The sequence below is a fragment of the Odocoileus virginianus genome, chromosome 27 (genome assembly GCF_023699985.2).
Source record: "Odocoileus virginianus isolate 20LAN1187 ecotype Illinois chromosome 27, Ovbor_1.2, whole genome shotgun sequence".
Taxonomy (NCBI): domain Eukaryota; kingdom Metazoa; phylum Chordata; class Mammalia; order Artiodactyla; family Cervidae; genus Odocoileus; species Odocoileus virginianus.
The window spans coordinates 2,549,786-2,574,484 of NC_069700.1; the positions used below are offsets into that span (position 1 = coordinate 2,549,786).

The 24,699-nt window shown below is 41.5% G+C and overlaps 1 protein-coding gene and 1 non-coding gene across 13 annotated transcripts in view; one reads left to right on the forward strand and one right to left on the reverse strand.

Annotated features, from left to right (window-relative positions):
- Positions 1-4,558: 4,558 nt before the first annotated feature.
- The window catches only part of CAGE1 (cancer antigen 1), a 39,744-nt gene continuing 19,603 nt past the window's right edge, over positions 4,559-24,699 (reverse strand). Inside the window, exons 4-12 of one of the 12 annotated variants that reach the window (XR_002309144.2) lie at positions 24,347-24,496; positions 22,147-22,257; positions 13,584-13,664; positions 13,295-13,402; positions 9,806-9,910; positions 8,841-8,926; positions 5,803-5,871; positions 5,176-5,417; positions 4,559-4,721 (exon numbers count right to left, since the gene is read on the reverse strand). Coding sequence is in view for 5 of the 12 variants with exons in the window: in XM_020869633.2 (XP_020725292.2) it covers positions 4,680-4,721; positions 5,176-5,206; positions 5,803-5,871; positions 8,841-8,926; positions 9,806-9,910; positions 13,295-13,402; positions 13,584-13,664; positions 22,147-22,257; positions 24,347-24,496 (783 nt within the window). In the remaining 7 variants the exon portion in view is untranslated. Of the gene's footprint in view, positions 4,722-5,172; positions 5,418-5,802; positions 5,888-8,840; positions 8,927-9,805; positions 9,911-13,294; positions 13,403-13,583; positions 13,665-22,146; positions 22,258-24,346; positions 24,497-24,699 lie in introns of those variants that run through there. The other 11 variants (XR_002309145.2, XR_002309147.2, XM_020869633.2 and 8 more) reach the window with 11 other exon arrangements.
- On the forward strand, positions 14,888-15,024 carry LOC139031633 (U4 spliceosomal RNA). The gene has a single exon (XR_011484139.1). It is a non-coding gene; the product is annotated as a U4 spliceosomal RNA (small nuclear RNA).

The following is a 24,699-nucleotide window of genomic DNA, read 5'->3' on the forward strand; positions in this document are numbered from 1 at the left end:
CATCACTTCATGGCAAATAGATGGGAAAACAGTGAAAACAGTGGCTGACTATTTTGGGGGGCTCCAAAATCACTGCAGATGGTGATTGCAGCTATGAAATTAAAAGACACTTAGTCCTGGGAAGGAAAGTTATGACCAACCTGGACAGCATATTAAAAAGCAGAGACATTACTTTGTCAACAGAGGTCCGTCTAGTCAAGGCTATGGTTTTTCCAATAGTCATGTATGGAGGTGGACTACGAAGAGAGCTAAGAGTCAAAGAATTGATGGTTTTGAACTGTGGTGTTGGAGAAGACTCTTGAGAGTCCCTTGGACTGCAAGGAGATCAAACCAGTCAATTCTAAAGGAAATCAGTCCTGAATATTCATTGGAAGGACTGATGCTGAAGCTGAAACTCCAATACTTTGGCCACCTGATGCGAAGAGCTGACTCATTGGAAAAGACCCTGATGCTAAGAAAGATTGAAGGCAGGAGGAGAAGGGAACGACAGAGGATGAGATGGTTAGATGGCATCACCGACTTGATGGACATGAGTTTGAGTAAGCTGCAGGAGTTGGTGATGGACAGGGAAACCTGTCATGCTGCAGTCTATGGGGTCACAAAGAGTTGGACAAGACTGAACAATTGAACTGAACTGAGTCTGATTCCAGACTTCAGGCTTCACTGGCCTAAGACGTCTGCTGTTTGTTCCTGCACTGGCTCTGCTCAAACTCTTTGTCTCTATATGTCATCCTGCTGGGTATTTAGAATCACCTATTCTGACCCTGGACCAGGGCTGTCTCCTAGACTCTCTTTCCTCAGAGAGCTGGTTTCTGGCAGAGGACTCTCATTCCTGATGTTAAAGAGATCCCTAGTAAGGTCTGTGGCTCCGGTTCTCAGGATGTGTTTCTCCAGAGGCTGAACATACGAGGATAATGCAGTTTAGGCTTAAACTGGGACTTTGACTCTGGACTCTGGATAAATGGTTACTAATAGATATTTATTTGGGACTGGAATTTTAGACAGTTGGCCACTAAAGGTGCAACAGGGACAAAGTGTGCCTTCTTGGGATGAGATTTGAGTGAAAATCAGATCATACAAGCAGAAAACAGAGAGAGCTGTGTGACTAACTGGTACAAAAATAAAAAGCAGTAGCCTGTGACTCTGGAGGAGGAAATGGCAACCCGCTCCAGTGTTCTTGCCTGGAGAATCCCAGGGATGGGGGAGCCTGGTGGGCTGCCGTCTATGGGGTCACACAGGGTCGGACACGACTGAAGTGACTTAGCAGCAGCAGCAGCAGCAGCCTATGACTCACTGAAGTAAAATCCTTGCCCTGATCTGGGTGTCCACAAATTCTGCACTATTGCCATTTCCCTTCTCCCCGTAATGAGCAGCGTTCCCTGGGTACCGACCCAGAGCCCTCCCTCTCGCTCTATATTTTCTCTTTTCTCTCTCTTGCTTCCGCATCTACCTCCTTGAAGGTCTGTGTTTTCCAGAAATATACCGCATCCTGGTTATTCCCATTCTTACAGCTCAGGCAAACTCACAGTGGATTCTTCACTTCTCTTATTTTACTTCCTCGGAATTTTTAAGTTCAGAGCTTTCTTTTTCTTTGATTTCTTAAGATTTCCCTCAGCATCATTAGATGCTGTCTGTTAAACCCTTGTTTTTGTTCTGGGTGTTCCCCCAGGTAGCAAAGTAACTAAAGAACTTCCTCCTGGCCTTAAACCTTAGCTCAAGGACCACGTCCTCAGTGAGGCTCATCCTCACTCCCAGTTTAAACTTACACCCCCTAGCCCTTCCCTTGCACTCTCAATTTCTTGTCTCTGTTCTCTTTCTTTTTAACAGCTCCTTTTGTCTTCTAACACAATATACAGTTTACTACATCGCCTGTCTGTCACATGTTGGGGCCAGGGATTTTTGTACCTTTATTCATGGGGTCGCAAAGAGTCGGAGACGACTGAGCGACTGAACTGAACTGAACTGAGTCAATGATACAGAGCAGCGCCTGACATCGGTGGTAACTCAGAAAATGTCTGTTGCATTTGTTGCATTATTACAAGTAACATCTTCCCTTCACAAATTTGCAACCTAAGTTCAACTGTAGACCTAGTAAGAAATGAAAAACTAACAAGCAAAAAAAAAAGTTACATTTATTATATGCAAGCAAAGACTTCTGTGTTCTTTCACCCAGCAAGGACGTCCTAACCCCCTCCCTGTTTCACTCTCAGAGCCAATGATCACCTATCGTTTTCATTTGTCTTTGAAATCACTTTGCATGCATAACTTCCCCTTTGTTTCCTCTGTCACGATTTTTGTTTCTGGCCTCCATTTTTTTGGAGCATCTTATCTGGTAGTTTTGATTCTAGCATCACCCACCATCACTACACTTCACTTCATACATCACTATTCAAAATGCATAATTTTTTTTTTTTTTTGGCCATGCTGCTTGGCTTGCGGGTCTTAGTTCCCTGACCAGGGATGGAACCCAGGCCACTGGCAGTGACAACGTGCAGTCCTAACCACTGGATCACCAGGGAAGTCCCTCAAAATGCATAATCGACCACATGACTCCTCCACGTAAAATTGCTCAGAGCTTCTCACAAGGACAAGGTTCACACTTCTTCATGTGGCACGGAAGATTATTGATGATCACGGTCATCTCCTGCCGTATGAAGAAGGCAAGTTTTAGAATTTACCTGTGGTTCAGAGAGTATCACGGGGTACCTCGTGCCCCTGTGCTGTGTGAGAGGAGCTTCCTCCTCTGTCTACCTGGGGAACATCTAGTCAGTGAGAAGGATCGGGCTCAGGCGTCATCACTTATGTAAAACCTGCCCTGAGGTTTTCTCATCATCTAGTGCAGAGCCAACTCATCTATGCTTCCAGAGCATCCCAGATGCTCGGACCCAGGTCCCAATCCAGGAAAGAATCAGTTATCCATCTCCCCCCATGCATCATGTGGTCCTTGGCCATCTCTGCCTGGCTTTTCATGGTACCTTTGGCATCTCTCAGTTGGTAAAGAATCTGCCTGCAATGCCAAAGAGACCTTAGTTCACTTCCTGGGTTGGGAAGATCCCCTGGAGAAGGGAAAGGCTACCCACTCCAGTATTCTGGCCTGGAGAATTCCATGGACAGTCCACGGGGTCACAAAGAGTTGGCCATGACTGAGCGACTTTCCCTTTCACTTTGGCATCTAATACAGAGACTGTTCACGTGGTGTGCTGAAAGTCACTAGATGTTTATAGGGAGAAGCCCTGGCTTAGATGCTGCCTCCCTGAGCTGTGTGCCAACGAAGGTACGTTCGCCGTGAGGCAGCCTGGCGGTAAAGGCCGTGAACGTCTAGTAGCAGATGTGGGAGTGCAGCCCTGCGGCACGCAGCCCTGCTCATGGACAGTCTGTGTTAACCTGTCTCTTCCAAAGATCTCGCCGTGTGTGTGCAGACTCCGGGTGCTGTGTTAGCCATCACAGTATTTGTCTTTCTCGTAGCGCACCGTAACTTTCCCTAGAGAACGCCACGGGACTAATAGTAACGTCTCTTTTTAAAGCTTGATCACTTCCGAAGCTTTTAGGGCTTACATTTTTCAGATGAAGCATGATTATAGCTGCAGCTGCCTGTGCATTTCTCAGGGTTGGTCTTACAGTGTATTGCAACTTCTTAAATTTGAGAAACTAACTGTTTCAACATTCATGTAAGATGTCTTATAGAATTCCTCAACAAAAATAATAACAATAATAATACTTTTTTTTTAATTCATCACTTCCTTTGGGGCCAGATATAGATTCTCCATATATTTCCCCCTTGTACTTACCTGCCTAATTTAAGTGCAAAGCTAATTTCAGTGAGAGAAAATCATTTCTTCCCCTCCATTCAAGGTATATCTTCATTCAATAATTATACCTCCACCCTGGCTCTGGGATTTATCAAAAAGATGATATATTTGTTATGTACATTCATTTTTCCAATACATATTACAAAATCAGCTTCTCTGATTCATTGTTTTAAAATTGGAGCTAATCCCTCAAAATATTTTAAGGTGGAGGTTACAAGGGTGAAATCTCCTATCACCTGGGTTTTAATTCCAAACGATTTCAGCGTTAAGTCTTTTTAAATTTGATTGATAGTAGGGAGAGCCTGCCTGCCCAGAGAGGAAAAAAAAGTTGGGGTGAGATAAGAGAACAATTTTCAGAACATTATTAAAGGTCTGGCAACACGGGAGTGGCTTTCCTGGTGGCTCAGCGGTAAAGAATCCACCTGTCTGCACAGGAGACGTGGGTTCGATCCCGGGGTCAGGAAGGTCCCCTGGAGAAGGAAATGGCAAGCCACTCCAGTGTTCTTGCCCGGAGAGTCCCACGGACAGGGGAGCCTGGCAGGCTACAGTCCATGCAGTTGCAAAGAGTCAGACGTGACTTAACGTCTAAACAACAATAACACAAGACTGGCGTGCTGTAAGAATGAAAATTGGCAGGCATTCAGAAAAGAAGCCACTGTAGTCACTTGTTTATGTTACATCAGAATATGTTTGATTGTTCACAGGAAGAAACGAGAAGAAAAATAATCACATTTTTTGGATTGTAAGGCTTCACTGCTTACACAGATTTTAATGTATCATTTGTGTGGGTGGATCTGGGTACAAGCACTGAGTAATGACTGCTCCTGGAGAGGCTGACAAAAATGGTTAACTGTTAATCTTCAGTTCTGTTTAATCGAAAGCATTTCTATTTCCTTCTAAAATAACTGGCATCTAAAAACAAAAGGAAAACAATGTTTCTTAAGTTTGCAGGAGAGACATTTGCGAACAGAACAGCTGACTCTTGATTACATGTGGAATTCCTGATCACATACAGAACTCCTATTCCATAAACAGCATGTTCTTGATTACATATGAAAAATGGGTGCAAGGAAAATCTACAGATAAACTCCACAGATAACACTAATACTATATTTTAATCAACATTTTTGTTTCAAAACGTTGGGACATCGAGGGGACTAATACAATTAAGGGAGGGGCTTCCATTTGCAGGACCAACTATTTGCTGGGCCTCACAGCCCAGAGGCCCTTATCTGGGGCAGAGGGGTAAGCTGTGCTGAAGATTACTGAAATATAACTTTAGGAACTCATATTTAATCTTGTGTAATTTGACAATGACATGGAAATATCACATTGTTTATAATGATCATCAATCAGTATGACCTACCGCGGTCAGGAGCTTTAGCTGACTTCTCGGTCTGCAGGAAACCGAAAGAGAATAATGTCAAACAAAAGAAAAACAAGTGGGGGTGGTGAGAAAGATTAAAATAGAGAACTGGTAACTGTTTAATTAGCATCTTAGGAGCTGGACAAGAGAGTTCTGTGTTAACATCCTCTGCTGGTCCTCATCAACCCCTCAGGGTTTGTGCATACAGGCTGGAGCAGAGAATACTGAGAGTTGAGAGTCCTCTGTTAATAAAACAACAGATTATAAGATTCCATACCAGTGGAAGAAAATCTGGTCATAAGATCTGGCCTGTTGTATATTTATATCAGAGTAAGCTGTTTTATTGTAAACTAAATCTTAGTTCTTAATCTGTATAGTATTTTTCTTAGAAATGATCATAAGTTCCCTGGGGGCAGTGAACTTTGCTTTGCAATTCAGGTCCTACAAAAAAAACATGAAGCAACTATTTCATGCTAGGCAAAATACCAAGCACTTTTACATAATTTATCCTGTTTGTCTTAAATTAAGACAAGGAAAAAGGTGTTGTTTTTTTTTTTAATGTCTAACATCATTATGCATATATTCTAAAGTTAAAGACATTACCATTTAGAAAGAGAAACAACTTACCCTGGTTTTCTGACTCTCTCTCTGGACCTTCTAATTAAATCTTCCAACTGTTTATTTCTCTCTTCTAAACTGAAAGAAGAAACAACTGAAGTTTATGGTTAAAATGGGCTTTTCTAAGCTAACGTCACTGGAGGATTTCAGTAGGTAAATTTGATGATGGTCTAGCTTTCTGTACAGCATCTAGCCATCTTTATCTGCTCAGTCATTCAGTCGTGTCCAGCTCTTTGGGACCCCATGGACTGCAGCCTGCCAGACTCCTCTGTCCATGGGATTTTACAGGCAAGAATACTGGAGGAGGTTGCCATTCTCTCCTCCACATTTTCCCAACCCAGGGATCAAAACTGTATCTCCTGCCTCTCCTGTTTGGCTGGCGGATTCTTTACCACTGAGCCACCTGAGAAGACAGCTATATGGGAACTTGGAATTCTTTCCTAGCAACTCAAATTATTTAATTAATTTCTCCCTTTAAAGGTTCCGGTGGTGAAGAAGGAGAGTGACCCCTCTTTCCCAGCCCTCTTTGTCCCCACATCCTGGACGACCACTCATCTGCTTTCTCACAGTATAGTTTTGCACCATGTAGAATTTTGTGTAATGAACTCTTACACTCAGCCTAATTATTTTGCAACTCACCCATATGTTGCACCTATCCGAGGTCGCTCGTTTTTTATTGCTGTATAGAATTCCACTGGGTGGCCATGTGACAGTTTGTCCGTCATCCCACAGTTTGAGGGACATTAGGTCGTCCCTAGGTTGGGGCTATTACAAATAAAGCTATCTTCAAATTCTCTTTTGTGTTAACACACACGTTCTTTCTTCTTGGATCAATACACAGGAGTGGGTTGGCTGAAATATACCTTGGGTATGTTTACCTTTTAAAGAAGGCACCAAATTGTTTTTTGAGAGGTTGTTACATTTTACATTTCCACCAGGAGGCTATGAGCATCTCAGTTGCTCCATGTCCTTGCAGATACCTGGTATGGTCAGTTTTTTAGGCATTCTAATAGGTGTGTAGTGGCCTTCACTGGGGTTTAATTTGCCTATTAATGATGTTGACTATCATTTAATGTGCTTACTTGTCATCCACATATCGATCTTCTTGGTGAGGTGTCTGTTCAAATCTTTGCCCATTTTTATGGGGTTGCTTTCTTATTCTCTGGTTTTGAGAGTCTGTTACGTATTCTGGTTACAAGTTCTTTATCAGATATATGACTTGTAAATATTCTTTCATGTTAGTCTTTTCATTCTCTTAATGATGTCCATGGAAGAGCCAAAGTTTTTAATTTTGATGAAGTACGATTATCAAAATTTTCTTTTATGAATCATGTTTTTAGTATCATTTTAAATCACTGCCTAACCCAACATCAACCCATCAGAAATTTTTTCCTATATTTTGAGAATTTTTTATACTTTAGCTCTTTCATTTAGGTCTAGTATCCATTTTGAGTTACTTTTGCATGTGATACAAGGTATAAATCAAAGCATTTTTGTTTTCTTGTTTGTTTGCAAATGGATGGCCAATGATTTCAGCATCCTTTGCGAAAAATGTGTGTGTCTGAATCACAACAAACTGAATCACTTTGTTGCCCAGCAGAAATTAACAGAACACTGTAAACCAACTGTATTTCAATAAAACATATTTAAAAGATAAAAATAAAATCTAGATCAGCCTGGGGAGAAATAAGTCTTAACAATATTGAATCTTAAGATCTAAGAAACAAGTAGACCTTCTTAGATATTTGTCTTTATTTTATCTTTATAATATTGAATGTACTATTTTATATTTATATTGTCTTCTTTATTTTTTTACACCATATCAAAGATAATTGTTTTATTTAAAAGCAAATATTTATGTGTTTGTATGTGTTGCAGCCCTTGTGGAAAAAAAAATTTTTTTAAGTCCTTTGATTTGAAATTCAATGTAAACAAGTATACAATCTTAAACCATAAATTCTAATTTTTTTCCTTTGTGTTTAAGTGATGTGAAAGCTTTTGTTCTGTTCAAAGGGATCTGTGTATTTGAATTACAGTAACTTCTTCACTGGTTTTGTTTGTTGTTTAGTCACTAAGCCATGTCCAACTCTTTGGCGACCCCATGGACTGTAGCCTGCCAGGTTCCTCCGTCCATGGGATTTCCCAGGCAAGAATACTGGAGAGGGCTGCCATTTCCTTCTCCGTTCTTTATATTTTAGTGAGGTAAAATTGGCATATATTATTACATAAATCTCAGGTGTATGGCGTTATAATTTGACCTCTCTGTGCATGACTAGTGTTACCACCGGAAGTCCAGTCACCATCCATCGCCACACAGCCCGTCCCCCTCACCCATCTCGCTGGCTCACCACTCCCTTCCCCTCGGGTAACCACCAACAGGTTCTCTGCATTGATGAGTTTGCTTTGGTTTTGTGTGTGTGTTTTATCCACACTTTCTTTCATTTATCTTGCGGTGAGTTAGCACTATACGAAGCTCCTGTTTTAGGGGGTGTAAGATTAGACCTTTTGCTTAAGCTCTAATGGCAGCAAGCACTGTACAAATGAAACTGGGAGAAGGGTGGAGGAAAGAGCATGTAAGAAATAAAGAGAAGAAATAAGTGGAAAGACTTTACAGAGTTTAAAACACTAATTTTGGAATATTCCACACTGAATCTCAATAAATGAGAAAGTTGACTTGGTACTTGATATGTTTCATTTGGGGTGCATTCAAAACCTTATGTGGATAAATTCTAAGCATAGCAAGATTATTTTACTTGAACACTGTGGTGATATCCTCTAAAGTTCTTGGATGTTTCTCACTAATTCCTCAACCTCACTCCCCACCCACCCCCACATCAAAGGGAGTTCTGAGAAGGAAGACGAAACTCTGGGTGTTCGAGTAATCCAGACATTAAACAGAATAAACACATTACTGAAGAATGGTCTTCTTGACTTACAAAATGGCACATTCTCCTCTTTGTAGGAGTCTGAAAGATGAACTCAGCAAGTCAGAAAGTGACACACCAGCAAATGTTTACAAAATTAAAAATGAAGTTTTTTCAACTTACCGTGCAATCCGGGAGTGGGATATCACAAGTCTTTGGTCAGCACATTTGATAATCTCCTCATAAGATGTAACCTTTGGAAACATTAGCTAAAACAATTATTCTGTGATCAATTCTAGGATATTTACTTCATTTTGTTCATATTTTTGCTTTTTAAGAATCTGCACAAGTTGAAGTTCATTTACATGACTTCTGTGAATGAAGGATTCAAGCAAGGTTTTATATCTTCCTTGTATTTTGAAACCAGGAATATGGATACAAGTAGAACTGAAATGTGCCTGTTCACCATGCAGAAAAAGTATCAAAACATGGACAACTGTAGTGAATCAACTGTGATCCACACAAGTAGTGTATGTGTCAACCCAGGCTCAGAGTCCACAATGCAGTTTTAAAAAGTAAACTAGAACACTATGTTGGCAAGATTTAGAAGGACCCTCCAAATGAAGCAGTGATGCTAAGACTAAGAGACTGCTGACAACAGAAGGCTATATGAACACATACAGTTCTTTGCTAACTTTTAGCTAAAAGGATAATGACACAAAGTCATTATGAAGTGAAATGTGTTACGTCATCCCTCATATCTTAAAGAAGATCAGTCCTGGGTGTTCATTGGAAGGAATGATGCTGAAGCTGAAACTCCAATAATTTGGCCAACTCATGCGAAGAGTTGACTCATTGGAAAAGACCCTGATGCTGGGAGGGATTGGGGGCAGGAGGAGAAGGGGAAGACAGAGGATGAGATGGCTGGATGGCATCACCGACTCGATGGACATGAGTTTGAGTAAACTCTGGGAGTTAGTGATGGACAGGGAGGCCTGGCGTGCTGTGATTCATGGGGTCACAAAGAGTCGGACACGACTGAGCGACTGAACTGAACTGATTCCTCATATCCCTTTTTCGCACCCAAATTCTAATGTTTTAATATTTGACATAGTGTTAAATATATATTTGTGTAAGAAAGTCTGTACCTTATTTATTAAGTTGCCTAAATGTCTTTGATACTTGTCATTTTCTTCAGTGAGTCTGTTGCAGTGGTCTTCTCTTGTCTCTAGAAGATTTTCCAATTTTGCAATCTATGGAGTAACATCAGCAAAAATGCTAACTTGGAAACTGCCATAAAAACCACATATGGATGCTAAGAACAATGAGAACAGTGAGCTATACTTTATTTCAATATTCTCTTACAATGATTTGTACCATAGGTGAATTGAGAGAGGCTGTTAGTTAGACTGCAATTAGAACATATGAACAGAAATTTTAATGGTGTTTCAGCTTTTCTACAATTTAATACAATGAAATTGCTTTGCAAGTAGCTAGACATCTGCTAGTAAATACAAGTACTTATTAGACTCAAGTCTTTTCTTTCCGTACATAACCAATGTATAGACTACCTTCTTTCTGTATACAACCAATGGATATTTGATTCTGTCTGAAGCACTGATGTGCTGCTTGATGATAAATTTTCAGGTTTCATCAATATTCTCACATGTATAAATGAGTTTTTAAGAGGTTCAGCTCAATGTGCATCACATTCTGACTTACAGTCCAATTTTTTTTCTTTGTTTTTTGTTTTGTTTTTTAATTTTTTAATTTTTTTAGCCCAACTTTTATTTGCAAAAAATTAACATTAACAACTTAAACATTGTATTTTTACATTAATAACTTAAAATTTGTATTTCTAAAAATGATATCTAGGATAAATTATCAAGAAAGGGTATTTACAAGTTCCCCAGCAGTTACCTTAATTTTCAAAGCAATTATAGAAGAAAAAGGACAGAAATGTTCCCTTTAAATAACAGTGTTAAGAGTGGCCATTGATTTTCTAATATTTAAACATATTTATTTATATATGTTTACACATCTGTGGTTAGATGCCCTACAGGAAACAATGGCAGAACTAATTTTCTGCAGACACAGCGGCTTTCTTGCTCTTTCTCTTTACACAGATATATTAATGGGGACAATATCAAATCGGGGTCCCATTCCTATGACTGCACATGTTATTTAAGGTGGGGAGTACAGATATTACCTCAGTTTAACAGATAGACCCAAGGTGAAGAGAATTTAAAATGCTTTTTAAACGACATGGCTGGAAGTAGAAAGAGAGAAGAGGGCGGCAGAGGCTGAGATCGTTAGCACCACTGACTCAGCGGACACGAATCTGAGCAGACTCCGGGAGACACTGGAAGACAGGGAAGCCTGGCGCGCTGCCGTCCACGGGGCTGCAGAGAGTGGGACACGACGGAGCGACTGAGCACCACCACTTGAACCTCTGTGTCTAAAGCAGCTCTTCCTTTCCTCTCCCTCCCTTTCCGTGTGCCAAGTGTTATGCATTAGAATTTCTCACATTTGGAATTTTTATCACGGTCAGCTTAACGTGCTTCTTTATCCTCTCAGGAGCGGCGTGGTCTGGAAGCTTGCTTTCAGATGAGACACCACGGACAGTGCCCGTCCCATGCCTCATGCCGTCAACGGCACACCTCACCTTTTGTGCAGCTAAGCTGGACAGCAGGGCTCTGGTGTGGGCCATTAAAAGCTTCCTGTGAGTCTTGAACTTACAGGTTTTAGCAGCCATTCTCATAAAAAAGATTCCTTATTTTATTCAGGGATGCAAGATGTAATTTTCTATAGGTGTGTCTTCTGCTTTTTTTTAAGATTTTTTTTGATGTGGACCATTTTTAAAGTCTCAGTTGAATTTGTTACAACGCTGCTTCTGTTTTCTGTTTTGATTTTTTGCCCGCGAGGCATGTGGGATCTTAGCCCCAACCAGGGATCCATCTGGCAGCGCCTTCATTGGAAGGCGGGGTCTTAAGCCCTGCGCCGTCAGGGAAGTCCCTCTCCTGCTTTTAACAGCTTACATTCCTCAGCGAAGGATTCTCCCTCATCAGTTATCCGGTCCCCCTGAGATACGGTTTGTACAAGAGCGTCTGCAGCACATATTAGAGGCAACACAGTGTGACTGAGATGCTGCCCTTTGTGAGCGTTTTCTCACCTCAGCTTCCCACCCAGGGGAGACTGAGGCCCAATCCAAGCCTCCTTTGTGCCTGAAGCTCAGAAGCTGCAGACAGAGCCTGCACCCTTTCATCTGCCCCCTGCCAGCCCGTGGGCTCTCCTCTGCGCCTCTCCCACCTGGATGTCACGGGCTCCTCCTCTGAGCTCCAGCTGGTCAACAACCGTCTCCTTTGTCGGATATGTATCTTAGCTCTTTCTAAAAAGCTTCCCTCTAGTCCTTCCAAATAGCTATCTGTATATCGCACCTTCTTTTCTAGATTCCTTGGAGGCAGGGAACTGCCTCCGTTTGATGTACCTTTCCATCAATATCTCCATACTGACTAGCCTTGCTTACCCTTTCAGGGAAGTCAATAATTATCTATATAAGGAAGAAAACTGATGCAGTAGAAAGGAAGAAAACCGTAAGCCCTCCGAGCATCAGGCCTTTTCCTCTCTCATGCAATGAATTTAGTACAGAATGCTGCCTTTAACAAGTTAGAAATAGGACAGACTTCTCTAACGATGAAGACATAAATTCTGGGGGCTTCCCTAGTGGCGCAGTGCTAAGAATCCACCTGCCAAGGCAGGACACACAGGTTCCACCCCCAGTCCAGGAAGATCCCACGCGCTGCGAAGCAGCTAAGCCCACGAGTCGCGGCTACTGAAGCCCGCGTGCTCTGCGGCAAGAGAAGCCGGTGCACTGCGACCGGAGAGGAGCCCCTGCTCGCCGCGGCTAGAGAAGAGCCTGTGCAGCAATGAAGACCCAGCACAGCCAGAAATAAATAAACGTTACAAAAACCAACTAAGTTAATTAACCTCTTTCTCATTAGATAGTGGGATCCAAATGGATTGTAACTTCCTAGGTACCAAGATATTTTCATCTTCTTCCCACAGATTTTTCCTGTTTTATCTGCTTTAACCCTTTTTCCCAGCTTTACTGATGTATAACTGATGCAACCGTTGTGTAAGTTTCAGGTGTACAGCCTGCTGATCTGATACACTGACATACTGCAGAATGATTACTGCCATTAGCTCCACCCCTCCCACAATCACCACTCCCCTGTGAAGGCTTTGGGTGCCATCCAAAGAACTAATGCCCTTTCCCCCTCACCCCCTTAGTCACGATTTCTGTAAACACCTACTGCTCTAAGAATGGTGGTTGTATGTGCCACAATATAAATGTGCTTCATTCACTACGAAAAACTTGCACATACTTGAAAATTTCTGCATTTTGAAAGAAAAAAAATCTGATTACACAGAAATCAGGTGGGACAATATTTAAAATTCCAAAACCTGAGAGTGCAGACTTCAGTTCTATATTTGTGGGGGTAAATAATGCTGCTACTATGCCAGTGTGCGACCATTTCAAGGAGTAAAGTTTTTGAAGGTAGATGATTTCCACAACTTGTTATTAAGACAGTGTTGTAAATAAAAAGGCTAGCAAAGCAACGAAAGGTATTTCTTACCAAAAAATCAAGCTCCTTGTTTAGGTTGTGGTACTGGTTCAGTTTGGCTCCCAGTACCACAGGCACGTCTCTGACATTCTTGGCTTCCTTGGAGTCAAATTCTGTAACCTGCGATGAAACATATTTGTGCTCACTTCCGATATGTTCACTCCCTTGGACCATAGGACGGTGAATACGCTATCAGTTAAACCACCAGAGAGATCGCTAGTGGCTTCAATAACAGAATGCTCTCAATGTAAGATCTAAAATCGCATTTTTGTATGTTAGAGACAGTGAATGTTTAACTCACCTGAGGAACCTGATGTTGAAATGATTTTTCATTAGCAAGTAACTCTCTGAAAGCTGCAATTTTGTCTTTATGTTTCAGTAGCTAAGGAAAAAGGCATTTTCTATTTCAGAGACAGAGAGGAAATAAGACTACATTCAGTAACATTTCTAATAAAACCACCAAACCACGCACAGCCCAATCCCTGTCTCAAAGCTGTCGTGTATTTTGAGCTCTTGTGTAGCAGAGTTCAAACAGGCCGAGGCTGATGTCCCCAGAAAGGCCTGCCCACCAAGCTGCGCCCTGATTGGCTTCTAGGAACCTGGATCGTGGGAGGGTCTCCATCATTTCCTGATATGAAGACTCACTGTGTCTAACCTGTTTGCACGGAAGATGTGGTTTATGCTGAACGCCTCCTTCCACTGGGAGAGTCTGGGATTTGGGTACGTGGCAGGCAGAGGGTGCCTGCCTATGCGACCAGCCTCTGATAGAAACCCTGACGCTCAGTCTCCAGCGAGCTTCCCTGGGAACACTTCACACGGGCTGCACAGCTCACTGCCAGGGAGGGGAAGGGCACCTGGTTTCCTCTGGACTTTGCCCCACGCGCTTTTCCCTTTGGCTGGTTTTGCTCTGAATCTCCTTGCAGTAATAATACCTCATAACTGGGAGGACGGCTGGGTGCTGAGTCCCGGGAGTCCTGCGAGTCGCCAAACCTGAGGGAGGGCACGGGAGCTCCACAGAGGTCATCCTAACACTCAGTGGCTTTCACAGCCAGGCTATTAGGACTCTGCTTTACAGAGGAAAATCAGCCAACTTTTTCTAGACACAATTTAGTATCATTTCTTGTTTGTTCCATATAATAATGATAGATCTTTAATATTCAGTATTCTAACTCCTCCAAATATCAGTGATAAAATATGCTGTACAGAATTTTTTTTTTACTATGAACAATTTAAAAAAAAAAAACAGAAGAAACTCTAATGACCCCCCATATAACTATTTGGAGAAGGCACTGGCACCCCACTCCAGTACTCTTGCCTGGAGAATCCCATGGATGGAGGAGCCTGGTGGGCTGCAGTCCATGGGGCTGCCAAGAGTCGGACACAACTGAGCGACTGCACTTTCACTTTTCACTTTCATGCATGGGAGAAGGAAACGGTAATCCACTCCAGGGTTCTTGCCTGGAGAATCCCAGGGACGGGCGAGCCTGGTGGGCTGCAGTCCACGGGGTCACACAGACTCAGACACAACAGAGCAGCTAAGCACGATACCCCTTTTGAGCCCTCAACGAGGCTTCTTTCTGAAGGCTGGTTTAAGAAGTGGAGACCAGCTTTGCACACTGGCAGTATCATAGCCAGTGAGGTTTATCCGAGGTGCAATTATTGCTAACTGAAGAAAAAAAAAAGAAGCGGAGACCAGTAGTTTTCCTGCATGTCTGTTTATTCCTTGGTCCTTTTCTCTATAGGTCAGCCGGAAGATAGGTTCCCCAGCGCACTTGCAACAAATTTCCTATCCACCGCACAGTTCAGAGAAGTCATTTCCTGCTGGTACAATATTAAAATTGAATCCCAGATTTACTATTCAGCCAGGTCAACTGGTCACTTCTGTCTTCCTCTCAGGTTAAAAATGGCTCCTGCTCGAGTCCTGTTAGCATTTTCCCTACTGAGAGTCACAGCGTGCTGGCAAAAGTCCTTTTGAAGGAGGTCACCGTTACCCCTACCACGGTTTGGCCTCAGGCCAAACTACAGTGAAGGAACACAGCCCCACCCATCAGCAGAAAATTGGATTAAAGATTTACTGAGCGTGGCCCCGCCCACCAGAGCAAGACCCAGTGTCCTACAGCCAGTCCCTCCCACTGGGAAGCTCACAAGCCTCTTATCCTCATCCATCAGAGGGCAGACAGGATGAAAACCACAATCATGGAAAACTAACCAAACTGATCACATGAATCACAGCCTCATCTAACTCAATGAAACTCTGAGCCATGCCGTGTGGGGCCACCCAAGACAGACAGGTCATGGTGGAGAGTCCTGACGAAATGTGGTCCCCTGGAGAAGGGCATGGCAAACCACTTCAGCATTCTTGCCTTGAGAACCCCGTGAACAATATGAAAAGACAAAAAGATGTGACCCTGAAAGATGAACTTCCCAGGTCAGTAAGTGCCCGATACGCTACGGGAGAAGAGCAGAGAAACAGCCCCAGAAGGAATGGAGAAGCTGGGTCAGAGGGGAAGCAACGTCCAGCTGTGGATGTGTCTGCTGGTGAAAGCAAAGTCCGATGCTGTGAAGGACAGTATTGCACAGGAACCTGGAATGTTAGGACCATGAATCAAGGCAAACTGGAGGTGGTCAAACAGGAGATGGCAAGAGTGAACATCGGCATTTTAGAAATCAGTGAACTAAAATGGACCGGAATGGGTGAATTTAATTCAGATGACCATTATATCTACTACTGTGGGCAAGACTCCCTTAGAAAAAATGGAATAGGCCTCCTAGTCAACAAAAGAGTCCAAAATGCAGTACGTGGGTGCAATCTCAAAAATGACTATGATCTCTGTTTGTTTCCAAGGCAAACTATTCAGTATCACAGTGATCTAGGTCTATGCCCCAACCACTAATGTCAAAGAAACTGGTTGAACAGTTCTATGAAGATCTACATGATCTTCTCGATCTACATGATCTTTTAGAACATCAAAAAAAGATGTCCTTTTCATTACAGGGGACTGGAATGCAAAAGTAGGAAGTCAAAAGATACCTGGAATAATAGGCAAGTTTGGCCTTGGAATACAAAATGAAGCAGGTCAAAGGCTATCAGAGTTTTGCCAAGAGAACGTACTGGTCACAGCAAACACCCTCTTCCAACAACACATGAGAAGACTCTACACATGGACATCACCACATGGTCAATACCAAAATCAGATTGATTATATTCTTTGCAGCCAAGATGGAGAAGCTCTATTTGGTCAGCAAAAACAAGACCTGGAGCTGACTATGGCTCAGATCATGAACTCCTTATTGCCAAATTCAGACTTAAATTGAAGAAAGTAGGGAAAACCACTAGACCATTCAGGTATGACCTAAATCAAATCCCTTATGATTATACAGTAGAAGTGACAAATAATTTCAAGGGATTAGATCTGATAGCCAGAGTGCCTGAAGAACTATGGACAGAGGTTCATTTAGAAAAGGCAGAGGAACCAGAAATCAAATTGCCAACATTCATTGGATCATAGAAAAAGCAATAGAATTTCAAAAAAAATATCTACTTCTGCTGCACTGACTATGCTAAAGCCTTTGACTGTATGGATCACGACAAGCTACGGAAAATTCTTAAAGAAAGCAGATTACCAGAGCACCTTATCTGTCTCCTGCAAAACCTGTATGCAGGTTAAAAAGCAACAGTTAGAACCAGACATGGAACAATGGACTGGTTTCAAATCGGGAAAGGAGTACATCAAGGCTGTAAATATTTAACTTATATACAGAGTACATCAAGAGAAATGCTGGGCTGGATGAAGCACAAGCTAGAATCAAGATTGCCAGGAGAAATATCAAAAACCTCAGATATGTAGGTGACACCACCCTTATGGCAGAAAGCAAAGAGGAACTAAAGAGCCTTTTTTTTTAAAATTTTTTATTAGTTGGAGGCTAACTACTTTACAATATTGTAGTAGTCTTTGTCATACATTAACATGAATCAGCCATGGATATACATGCATTCCCCATCCCGATCCCCCCTCCCACCTCCCTCTCCACCCGATCCCTCTGGGTCTTCCCAGTGCACCAGGTCCGGGCACTTGTCTCATGCATCCAACCTGGGCTGGTGATCTGTTTCACCCTAGATAATATACATGTTTCGATGCTGTTCTCTTGAAACATCACACCCTCACCTTCTCCCACAGAGTCCAAAAGTCTGTTCTATACATCTGTGTCTCTTTTTCTGTTTTGCATATAGGGTTATTGTTACCATCTTTCTAAATTCCATATATATGTGTTAGTATACTGTAATGGTCTTTATCTTTCTGGCTTACTTCACTCTGTATAATGGGCTCCAGTTTCATCCATCTCATTAGAACTGATTCAAATGAATTCTTTTTAACAGCTGAGTAATATTCCATGGTGTATATGTACCACAGCTTCCTTATCCATTCATCTGCTGATGGGCATCTAGGTTGCTTCCATGTCCTGGCTATGATAAACAGTGCTGCGATGAACATTGGGGTGCACGTGACTCTTTCAGATCTGGTTTCCTCGGTGTGTATGCCCAGAAGTGGGATTGCTGGGTCATATGGCAGTTCTATTTCCAGTTTTTTAAGAAATCTCTGCACTGTTTTCCATAGCGGCTGTACTAGTTTGCATTCCCACCAACAGTGTAAGAGGGTTCCCTTTTCTCCATACCCTCTCCAGCATTTATTGCTTGTAGACTTTTGGATAGCAGCCATCCTGACTGGCATGTAATGGTACCTCATTGTGGTTTTGATTTGCATTTCTCTGATAATGAGTGATGTTGAGCATCTTTTCATGTGTTTGTTAGCCATCTGTATGTCTTCCTTGGAGAAATGACTGTTTAGTTCTTTGGCCCATTTTTTGATTGGGTCATTTATTTTTCTGGAGTTGAGCTGGAGGAGTTGCTTGTATATTTTTGAGATTAATCCTTTGTCTGTTGCTTCGTTTGCTATTATTTTCTCCCAATCTGAGGGCTGTCTTTTCACCTTGCTTATAGTTTCCTTTGTTGTGCAAAAGCTTTTAAGTTTCATTAGGTCCCATTTGTTTATTCTTGCTTTTGTTTCTAATATTCTGGGATGTGGGTCATAGAGGATCCTGCTGTGATTTATGTCGGAGAGTGTTTTGCCTATGTTCTCCTCTAGGAGTTTTATAGTTTCTGGTCTTACATTTAGATCTTTAATCCATTTTGAGTTTATTTTTGTGTATGATGTTAGAAAGTGTTCTAGTTTCATTCTTTTACAAGTGGTTGACCAGTTTTCCCAGCACCACTTGTTAAAGAGGTTGTCTTTTTTCCATTGTACATCCTTGCCTCCTTTTTCAAAGATAAGGTGACCATAGATTCATGGATTTATCTCTGGGCTTTCTATTCTGTTCCATTGATCTATATTTCTGTCTTTGTGCCAATACCATACTGTCTTGATGACTGTGGCTTTGTAGTATAGTCTGAAGTCAGGCAGGTTGATTCCTCCAGTTCCATTCTTCTTTCTCAAGATTACTTTGGCTATTCGAGGTTTTTTGTATTTCCATACAAATTGTGAAATTATTTGTTCTAGTTCTGTGAAAAATACCATTGGTAGCCTGATAGGGATTGCACTGAATCTATAGATTGCTTTGGGTAGTATAGCCATTTTGACAATATTTATTCTTCCAATCCATGAACACAGTATATTTCTCTATCTGTTTGTGTCCTCTTTGATTTCTTTCATCAGTGATTTATAGTTTTCTATGTATAAGTCTTTTGTTTCTTTAGGTAGATATACTCCTAAGTATTTTATTCTTTTTGTTGCAATGGTGAATGGTATTGTTTCCTTAATTTCTCTTTCTGTTTTCTCATTGTTAGTGTATAGGAATGCAAGGAATTTCTGTGTGTTAATTTTATATCCTGCAACTTTACTATAATCGTTGATTAGCTCTAGTAATTTTCTGGTAGAGTCTTTAGGGTTTTCTATGTAGAGGATCATGTCATCTGCAAACAGCGAGAGTTTCACTTCTTCTTTTCCTATCTGGATTCCTTTTACTTCTTTTTCTGCCCTGACTGCTGTGGCCAACACTTCCAAAACTATGTTGAATAGGAGTGGTGAGAGTGGGCACCCTTGTCTTGTTCCTGATTTCAGGGGAAATGCTTTCAATTTTTCACCATTGAGGGTAATGCTTGCTGTGGGTTTGTCATATATAGCTTTTATTATGTTGAGGTATGTTCCTTCTATTCCTGCTTTCTGGAGAGTTTTAATCATAAATGGATGTTGGATTTTGTCAAAGGCTTTTTCTGCGTCTATTGAGATAATCATATGGTTTTTATCTTTCAATTTGTTAATGTGGTGTATCACATTGATTGATTTGCAGATATTAAAGAATCATTGCATTCCTGGGATAAAGCCCACTTGGTCATGGTGTATGATTTTTTTAATATGTTGTTGGATTCTGTTTGCTAGAATTTTGTTAAGGATTTTTGCATCTATGTTCATCAGTGATATTGGCCTGTAGTTTTCTTTTTTTGTGGCATCTTTGTCTGGTTTTGGAATTAGGGTGATGGTGGCCTCATAGAATGAGTTTGGAAGTTTACCTTCTTCTGCAGTTTTCTGGAAGAGTTTGAGTAAGATAGGTGTTAGCTCTTCTCTAAATTTTTGGTAGAATTCAGCTGTGAAGCCATCTGGTCCTGGGCTTTTGTTTGCTGGAAGATTTCTGATTACAGTTTCGATTTCCTTGCTTGTGATGGGTTTGTTAAGATCTTCTATTTCTTCCTGGTTCAGTTTTGGAAAGCTATACTTCTCTAAGAACTTTTCCATTTCTTCCAAGTTGTCCATTTTATTGGCATAGAGCTGCTGGTAGTAGTCTCTTATGATCCTTTGTATTTCAGTGTTGTCTATTGTGATTTCTCCATTTCCGTTTCTAATTTTGTTAATTTGGTTCTTCTCCCTTTGTTTCTTAATGAGTCTTGCTAATGGTTTGTCAATTTTGTTTATTTTTTCAAAAAACCAGCTTTTAGCTTTGTTGGTTTTTGCTATGGTCTCTTTAGTTTCTTTTGCATTTATTTCTGCCCTAATTTTTAAGATTTCTTTCCTTCTACTAACCCTGGGGTTCTTCATTTCTTCCTTCTCTAGTTGCTTTAGGTGTAGAGTTAGGTTATTTATTTGACTTTTTTCTAAAGAGCCTTTTGATGAAGGTGAAAGAGGAGAGTGAGAAAGCTGGCTTAAAACTCAACATTCAAAAAACAAAGATCATGGCATCAGGCCCCATCACTTCATGACAAATAGATGGGGAAACAATGGAAACAGTGACAGACTTTATTTTCTTGGATTCCAAAAACACTGCAGATTGTGACTGCAGCCATGAAATTGAAAGACATTTGCTCCTTGGAAGAAAAGCTATGACCAACCTAGATAGCATATTAAAAAGCAGAGACATTATTTTGCCAACAAATGTTCATCTAGTCAAAGCTATGGTTTTTCTATTATTCATGTATGGATGTGAAAGCTGGACCATAAAGAAGGCTGGAAGTGTTAGGTCGCTCAGTTGTGCCCGACTCTTTGAGATCCCATGGATTGCAACCCACCAGGCTCCTCTGTCCATGGGATTTTCCAGGCAAGGATTTTGGAGTGGGTTGCCATTTCCTTCTCCAGGGGATCTTCCCAACCCATGGATCGAACCCCAGTCTCCTGCACTGCAGGCAGATCCTTTACTGACTGAGATACGAGGGAAGCCATAAAGAAGGCTGAGTGCCAAAGAATTGATGTTGTTGAACTATGGTGCTGGAAAAGACTCTTGGGAGTCCCTTGGACTGCAAAGAGATCAAACCAGTGGAAATCAATCCCGAATATTCACTGGAAGAACTGATGCTGAAGCTGAAGCTCCAATACTTTGGCCACCTGCTGCAAAGAACTGACTCACTAAAAAACACCCTGATGCTGGGAAAGACTGAAGGCGGGAAGAGAAGAGGATGACAGAGGATGAGATGGCTAGATGGCATCACTCACTCGATGGACATGACTTTGAGCAAGCTGCAGGATGGTGATGAACAGGGAAGCCTGGCGTGCTGGAGTCCATGGGGTCGCAAAGAGTCGGACACGACTGTGCAGCTGAACAACAGCACTTAACTGGTTCTGCTGATCCTCTCTCCACCTCTCACCACTAACCAGGAACAGACTGATTGAAGAGGTTCCAAGGGCCTCTCCATTACTTGTCTCACTTGAGAAATAAAATCTGTTTCCAACGTATCCACTATTCCAAGTGATAAAGTTTGTAATAACCATGTGCTGTGTTTAGTCACTCAGTAGGGTGAGTGACTCTGCGACCCCCAGGCTCCTCTGTCCACGGGATTCTCTAGACAAGAATACTCAAGTGGGTTGCAGTGTCCTCCTCAAGGGGATCTTCCCAACCCAGGGATTGAACCCAAGTCTCCCGCATTGCAGGTGGATTCTTTACTGTCTGAGCCCAGGGAAGCCCATGAAAACTGGAATAGGTAGCCTGTCTCTTCTCCAGGGAATCTTCTGACCCAGGAATGGAACAGGGGTCTCCTGCACAGCAGGCGAATTCTCTACCAGCTGAGCTATCAAGGAAGCCCTATAGGAATGTCAAAATATACTTATCTTCAGGAATCAGTGGTACCATACAAAAGTGAAAAGATACTCATACCAGTTTTTGGGTAAATGAATGGGATTTTCTAATACATACTTAGGTTATAAAACAAGTCAAGTGTTGAACAAAAGGCCTCCTTAGAGTCAAAGTAAAGCTAATCTTGTCCCCTGAAATAATTATTTTAAAAAATCCAAAGTTTTAGGAGCCTCTTTATACTTTTACACTAGCTTTTTTTAACTTCTTTTTTCACTAAAAATGATATAATTTTTAGAATGAAGAATACATACCTCTTTATCTAAAATTTTCTTTTTAAGATGAAAATTCTTCAATTTATGTGGCATATCATCACTAACTTTCTCATTCTCTTTGAAATGTTCAGCATCAGGATTGATGATGTCCTAAGCGTAACATTTTGAGAAGCTCTATTAAAAAGTTTTCAGTAAAATTAAAAGGATGAAGGAAAGAATACAAATTAAATGTCCCGTGCAAAAGAGGAGGCCAAACCAAAGAAGGAAGAAAAATATTGAACTCAATTCTTCAGTTACTCATCATAAGACATCTAGTAACAGGTTAATGTGGAAATAATTCATCTAGATTCACATTTGCATATAAATTTTAAGTGGGACAAATTAGGATAATTGCTGGAAGTTAATACAGATTGATAATAACTATACATGACTACACACTCATAGATACATCTCCTCTTAGCTTAGTCAGTTTACAAATCCAAATTTTAGACTAATTGTTATATCTGACACTCAGACATCTTTAATAATATTGAGACTCTAGCTATTTCAGTGGCCCCCAGAATGAAGATACCTATACACTGTACCTGCACAATGAAGACCCTTGTAACCTAAGGGTCAAAGGTCAGACTACCTGGCTTTGGATCTGAGTTCTGCCACTTAGAGCTTCCCTGGTGGCTCAGTGGTAAAGAATCTGCTTGCCAATGCAGGAGATATGGGTTCAGTCCTTGTGCTGGGGAGATCCCCTAGAGAAAGCGATTGTGACCCACTCCAGTGTTCTTGCCTGGGAAATCCCATGGGCAGAGGAGCCTGGTGGGCTGCAGTCCATGGGGTCACAGAGTCAGACACGACTGATCGACTGAGCACAGCAGAAAGCATCTGTTGCAGCTCTGAAATGGAATGGAAATTCATTCTGCCACTTAACTTACGTGAGACTTTGAACAAGAAACTCAACTGTTCTAAGCCTGTTTGTTTTGCCACGTTAAAAAAATAGAAGTCTGATAATATATTTTTTTTAATGGTGTAAGAGTTGAATGAGATAACCCATGAAAAGCAGGGTCAATTTAAATGCCTCCAAGGACAGGGTGGGCAGCCAGCAAATATTTGTCCAGTGCCTATTAGAGGCTTACCCTGTATTAGCAGAGGGCATATCACATATCGAGTCTCTGAGCTTAAAGCCTTGAGCAAACAGGTATTTGTTTGGCCTGTGCTGATGGCTCACTCCGTCACTGAGGGGTCTGGGAGAGAAGGAGCAGCCAGCAAATCAGACTGAGAAAGAACAGCAGCAGCCACTGAGACAGGAGGAAACCAAGCAAGTATGGGGAGAAAGATGTCTGAGGGCCAGGGGTGATGGAAAAGGTTGCAGCAAGAAGCGTTGGTGACACATGCAAATTCAAACATTTTAAAGACAGAGCTTCAGGTGGATACAGTCTATGGGCCGTCAATTTGTGATCTCCACTAAAATTACTTAGCTTGGTTTCCAGCCTTCAATAAATGCTAGCATTCAACAAATTTTAACTGAAAGAAAATAGGAATAAAGGTTGTGTCAGATCAGGAACACAGCAAACCCACGTTGCCAAATTTTGGCTCAGAGGAGTGCACTTAAGCTCAAAGAAATGTACAATAACCAGAGGGAAGAGGAAGAAAGAGAGTTCAATAATTTGAGAAGCTGTTCCTAGCGTCATGCCCTTCAAATGTGCTCTCATTAAGACATAGGGTTTGTCACTTCCCAGGGCAGCAGCGAATACCACTTCAGCTAAGGCTGAGAAAGGAAAATTTCCTTGGCCAGGTCACACAGCCAAGAGATGGAGACGCCTTGTCTGAAACTCACTGGACACTAACTTCATTTTCATTCTTCCCATGTACACAGCTCCACACTGCCCACCCTGCCCCAAAGATGCACTTTCCTAACACATGGAAAGTACTGAGGGACGGGTTTTGCATGAAGTTCTTATATTTTTTTAGTCCTACTATGTTATCTTACTATTGATTTATGGGAATTAGATGATGAAAAAAAGACAGAACGAAGCAGTGGGAAGAAGGAAGGGCTGACTGATTGGTTTAAGTATCTGTATCAGTCAGTTCAGTCGCTCAGTCGTGTCCGACTCTTTGCAACCCCATGGACTGTAGCACGCCGCGCTTCTCTGTCCATCCGTATCATTCCTTCCATTATTTTTCTTTCATAACTTGATTGTCCAATCTTGATATTTTTTGGTAAAAAATATGATTTTTGTATAATTACCTGTTGTGGGAGAAGTTCTACCATCAGATCCAGAAGACTGAGACTTCTGGACGTCGGCTGTGAAGTTCTTTTCATGTCTGGGGGGTTTGCGCTCCCTTCTTCACAAGGTGAGTGATTCGGGGACAAATTAGAATGTGTCATCTTTGCATCCTACATATACACAATTCAGACTTGTCACAATAAAGAATCTGGATTACTTTTTAGGTAAAATGCTGAATAAAATACCACTCTTAAAAACTCAAAGCAGTGGTTCTCAAACTTTTTGATTTTTAGGATGCTCTCATACTCTTAAAATTATTTGGGGATTCCCCAAAGCTTTTGTTTGCTAGGCTGTATCTGTCAATATTTATTGC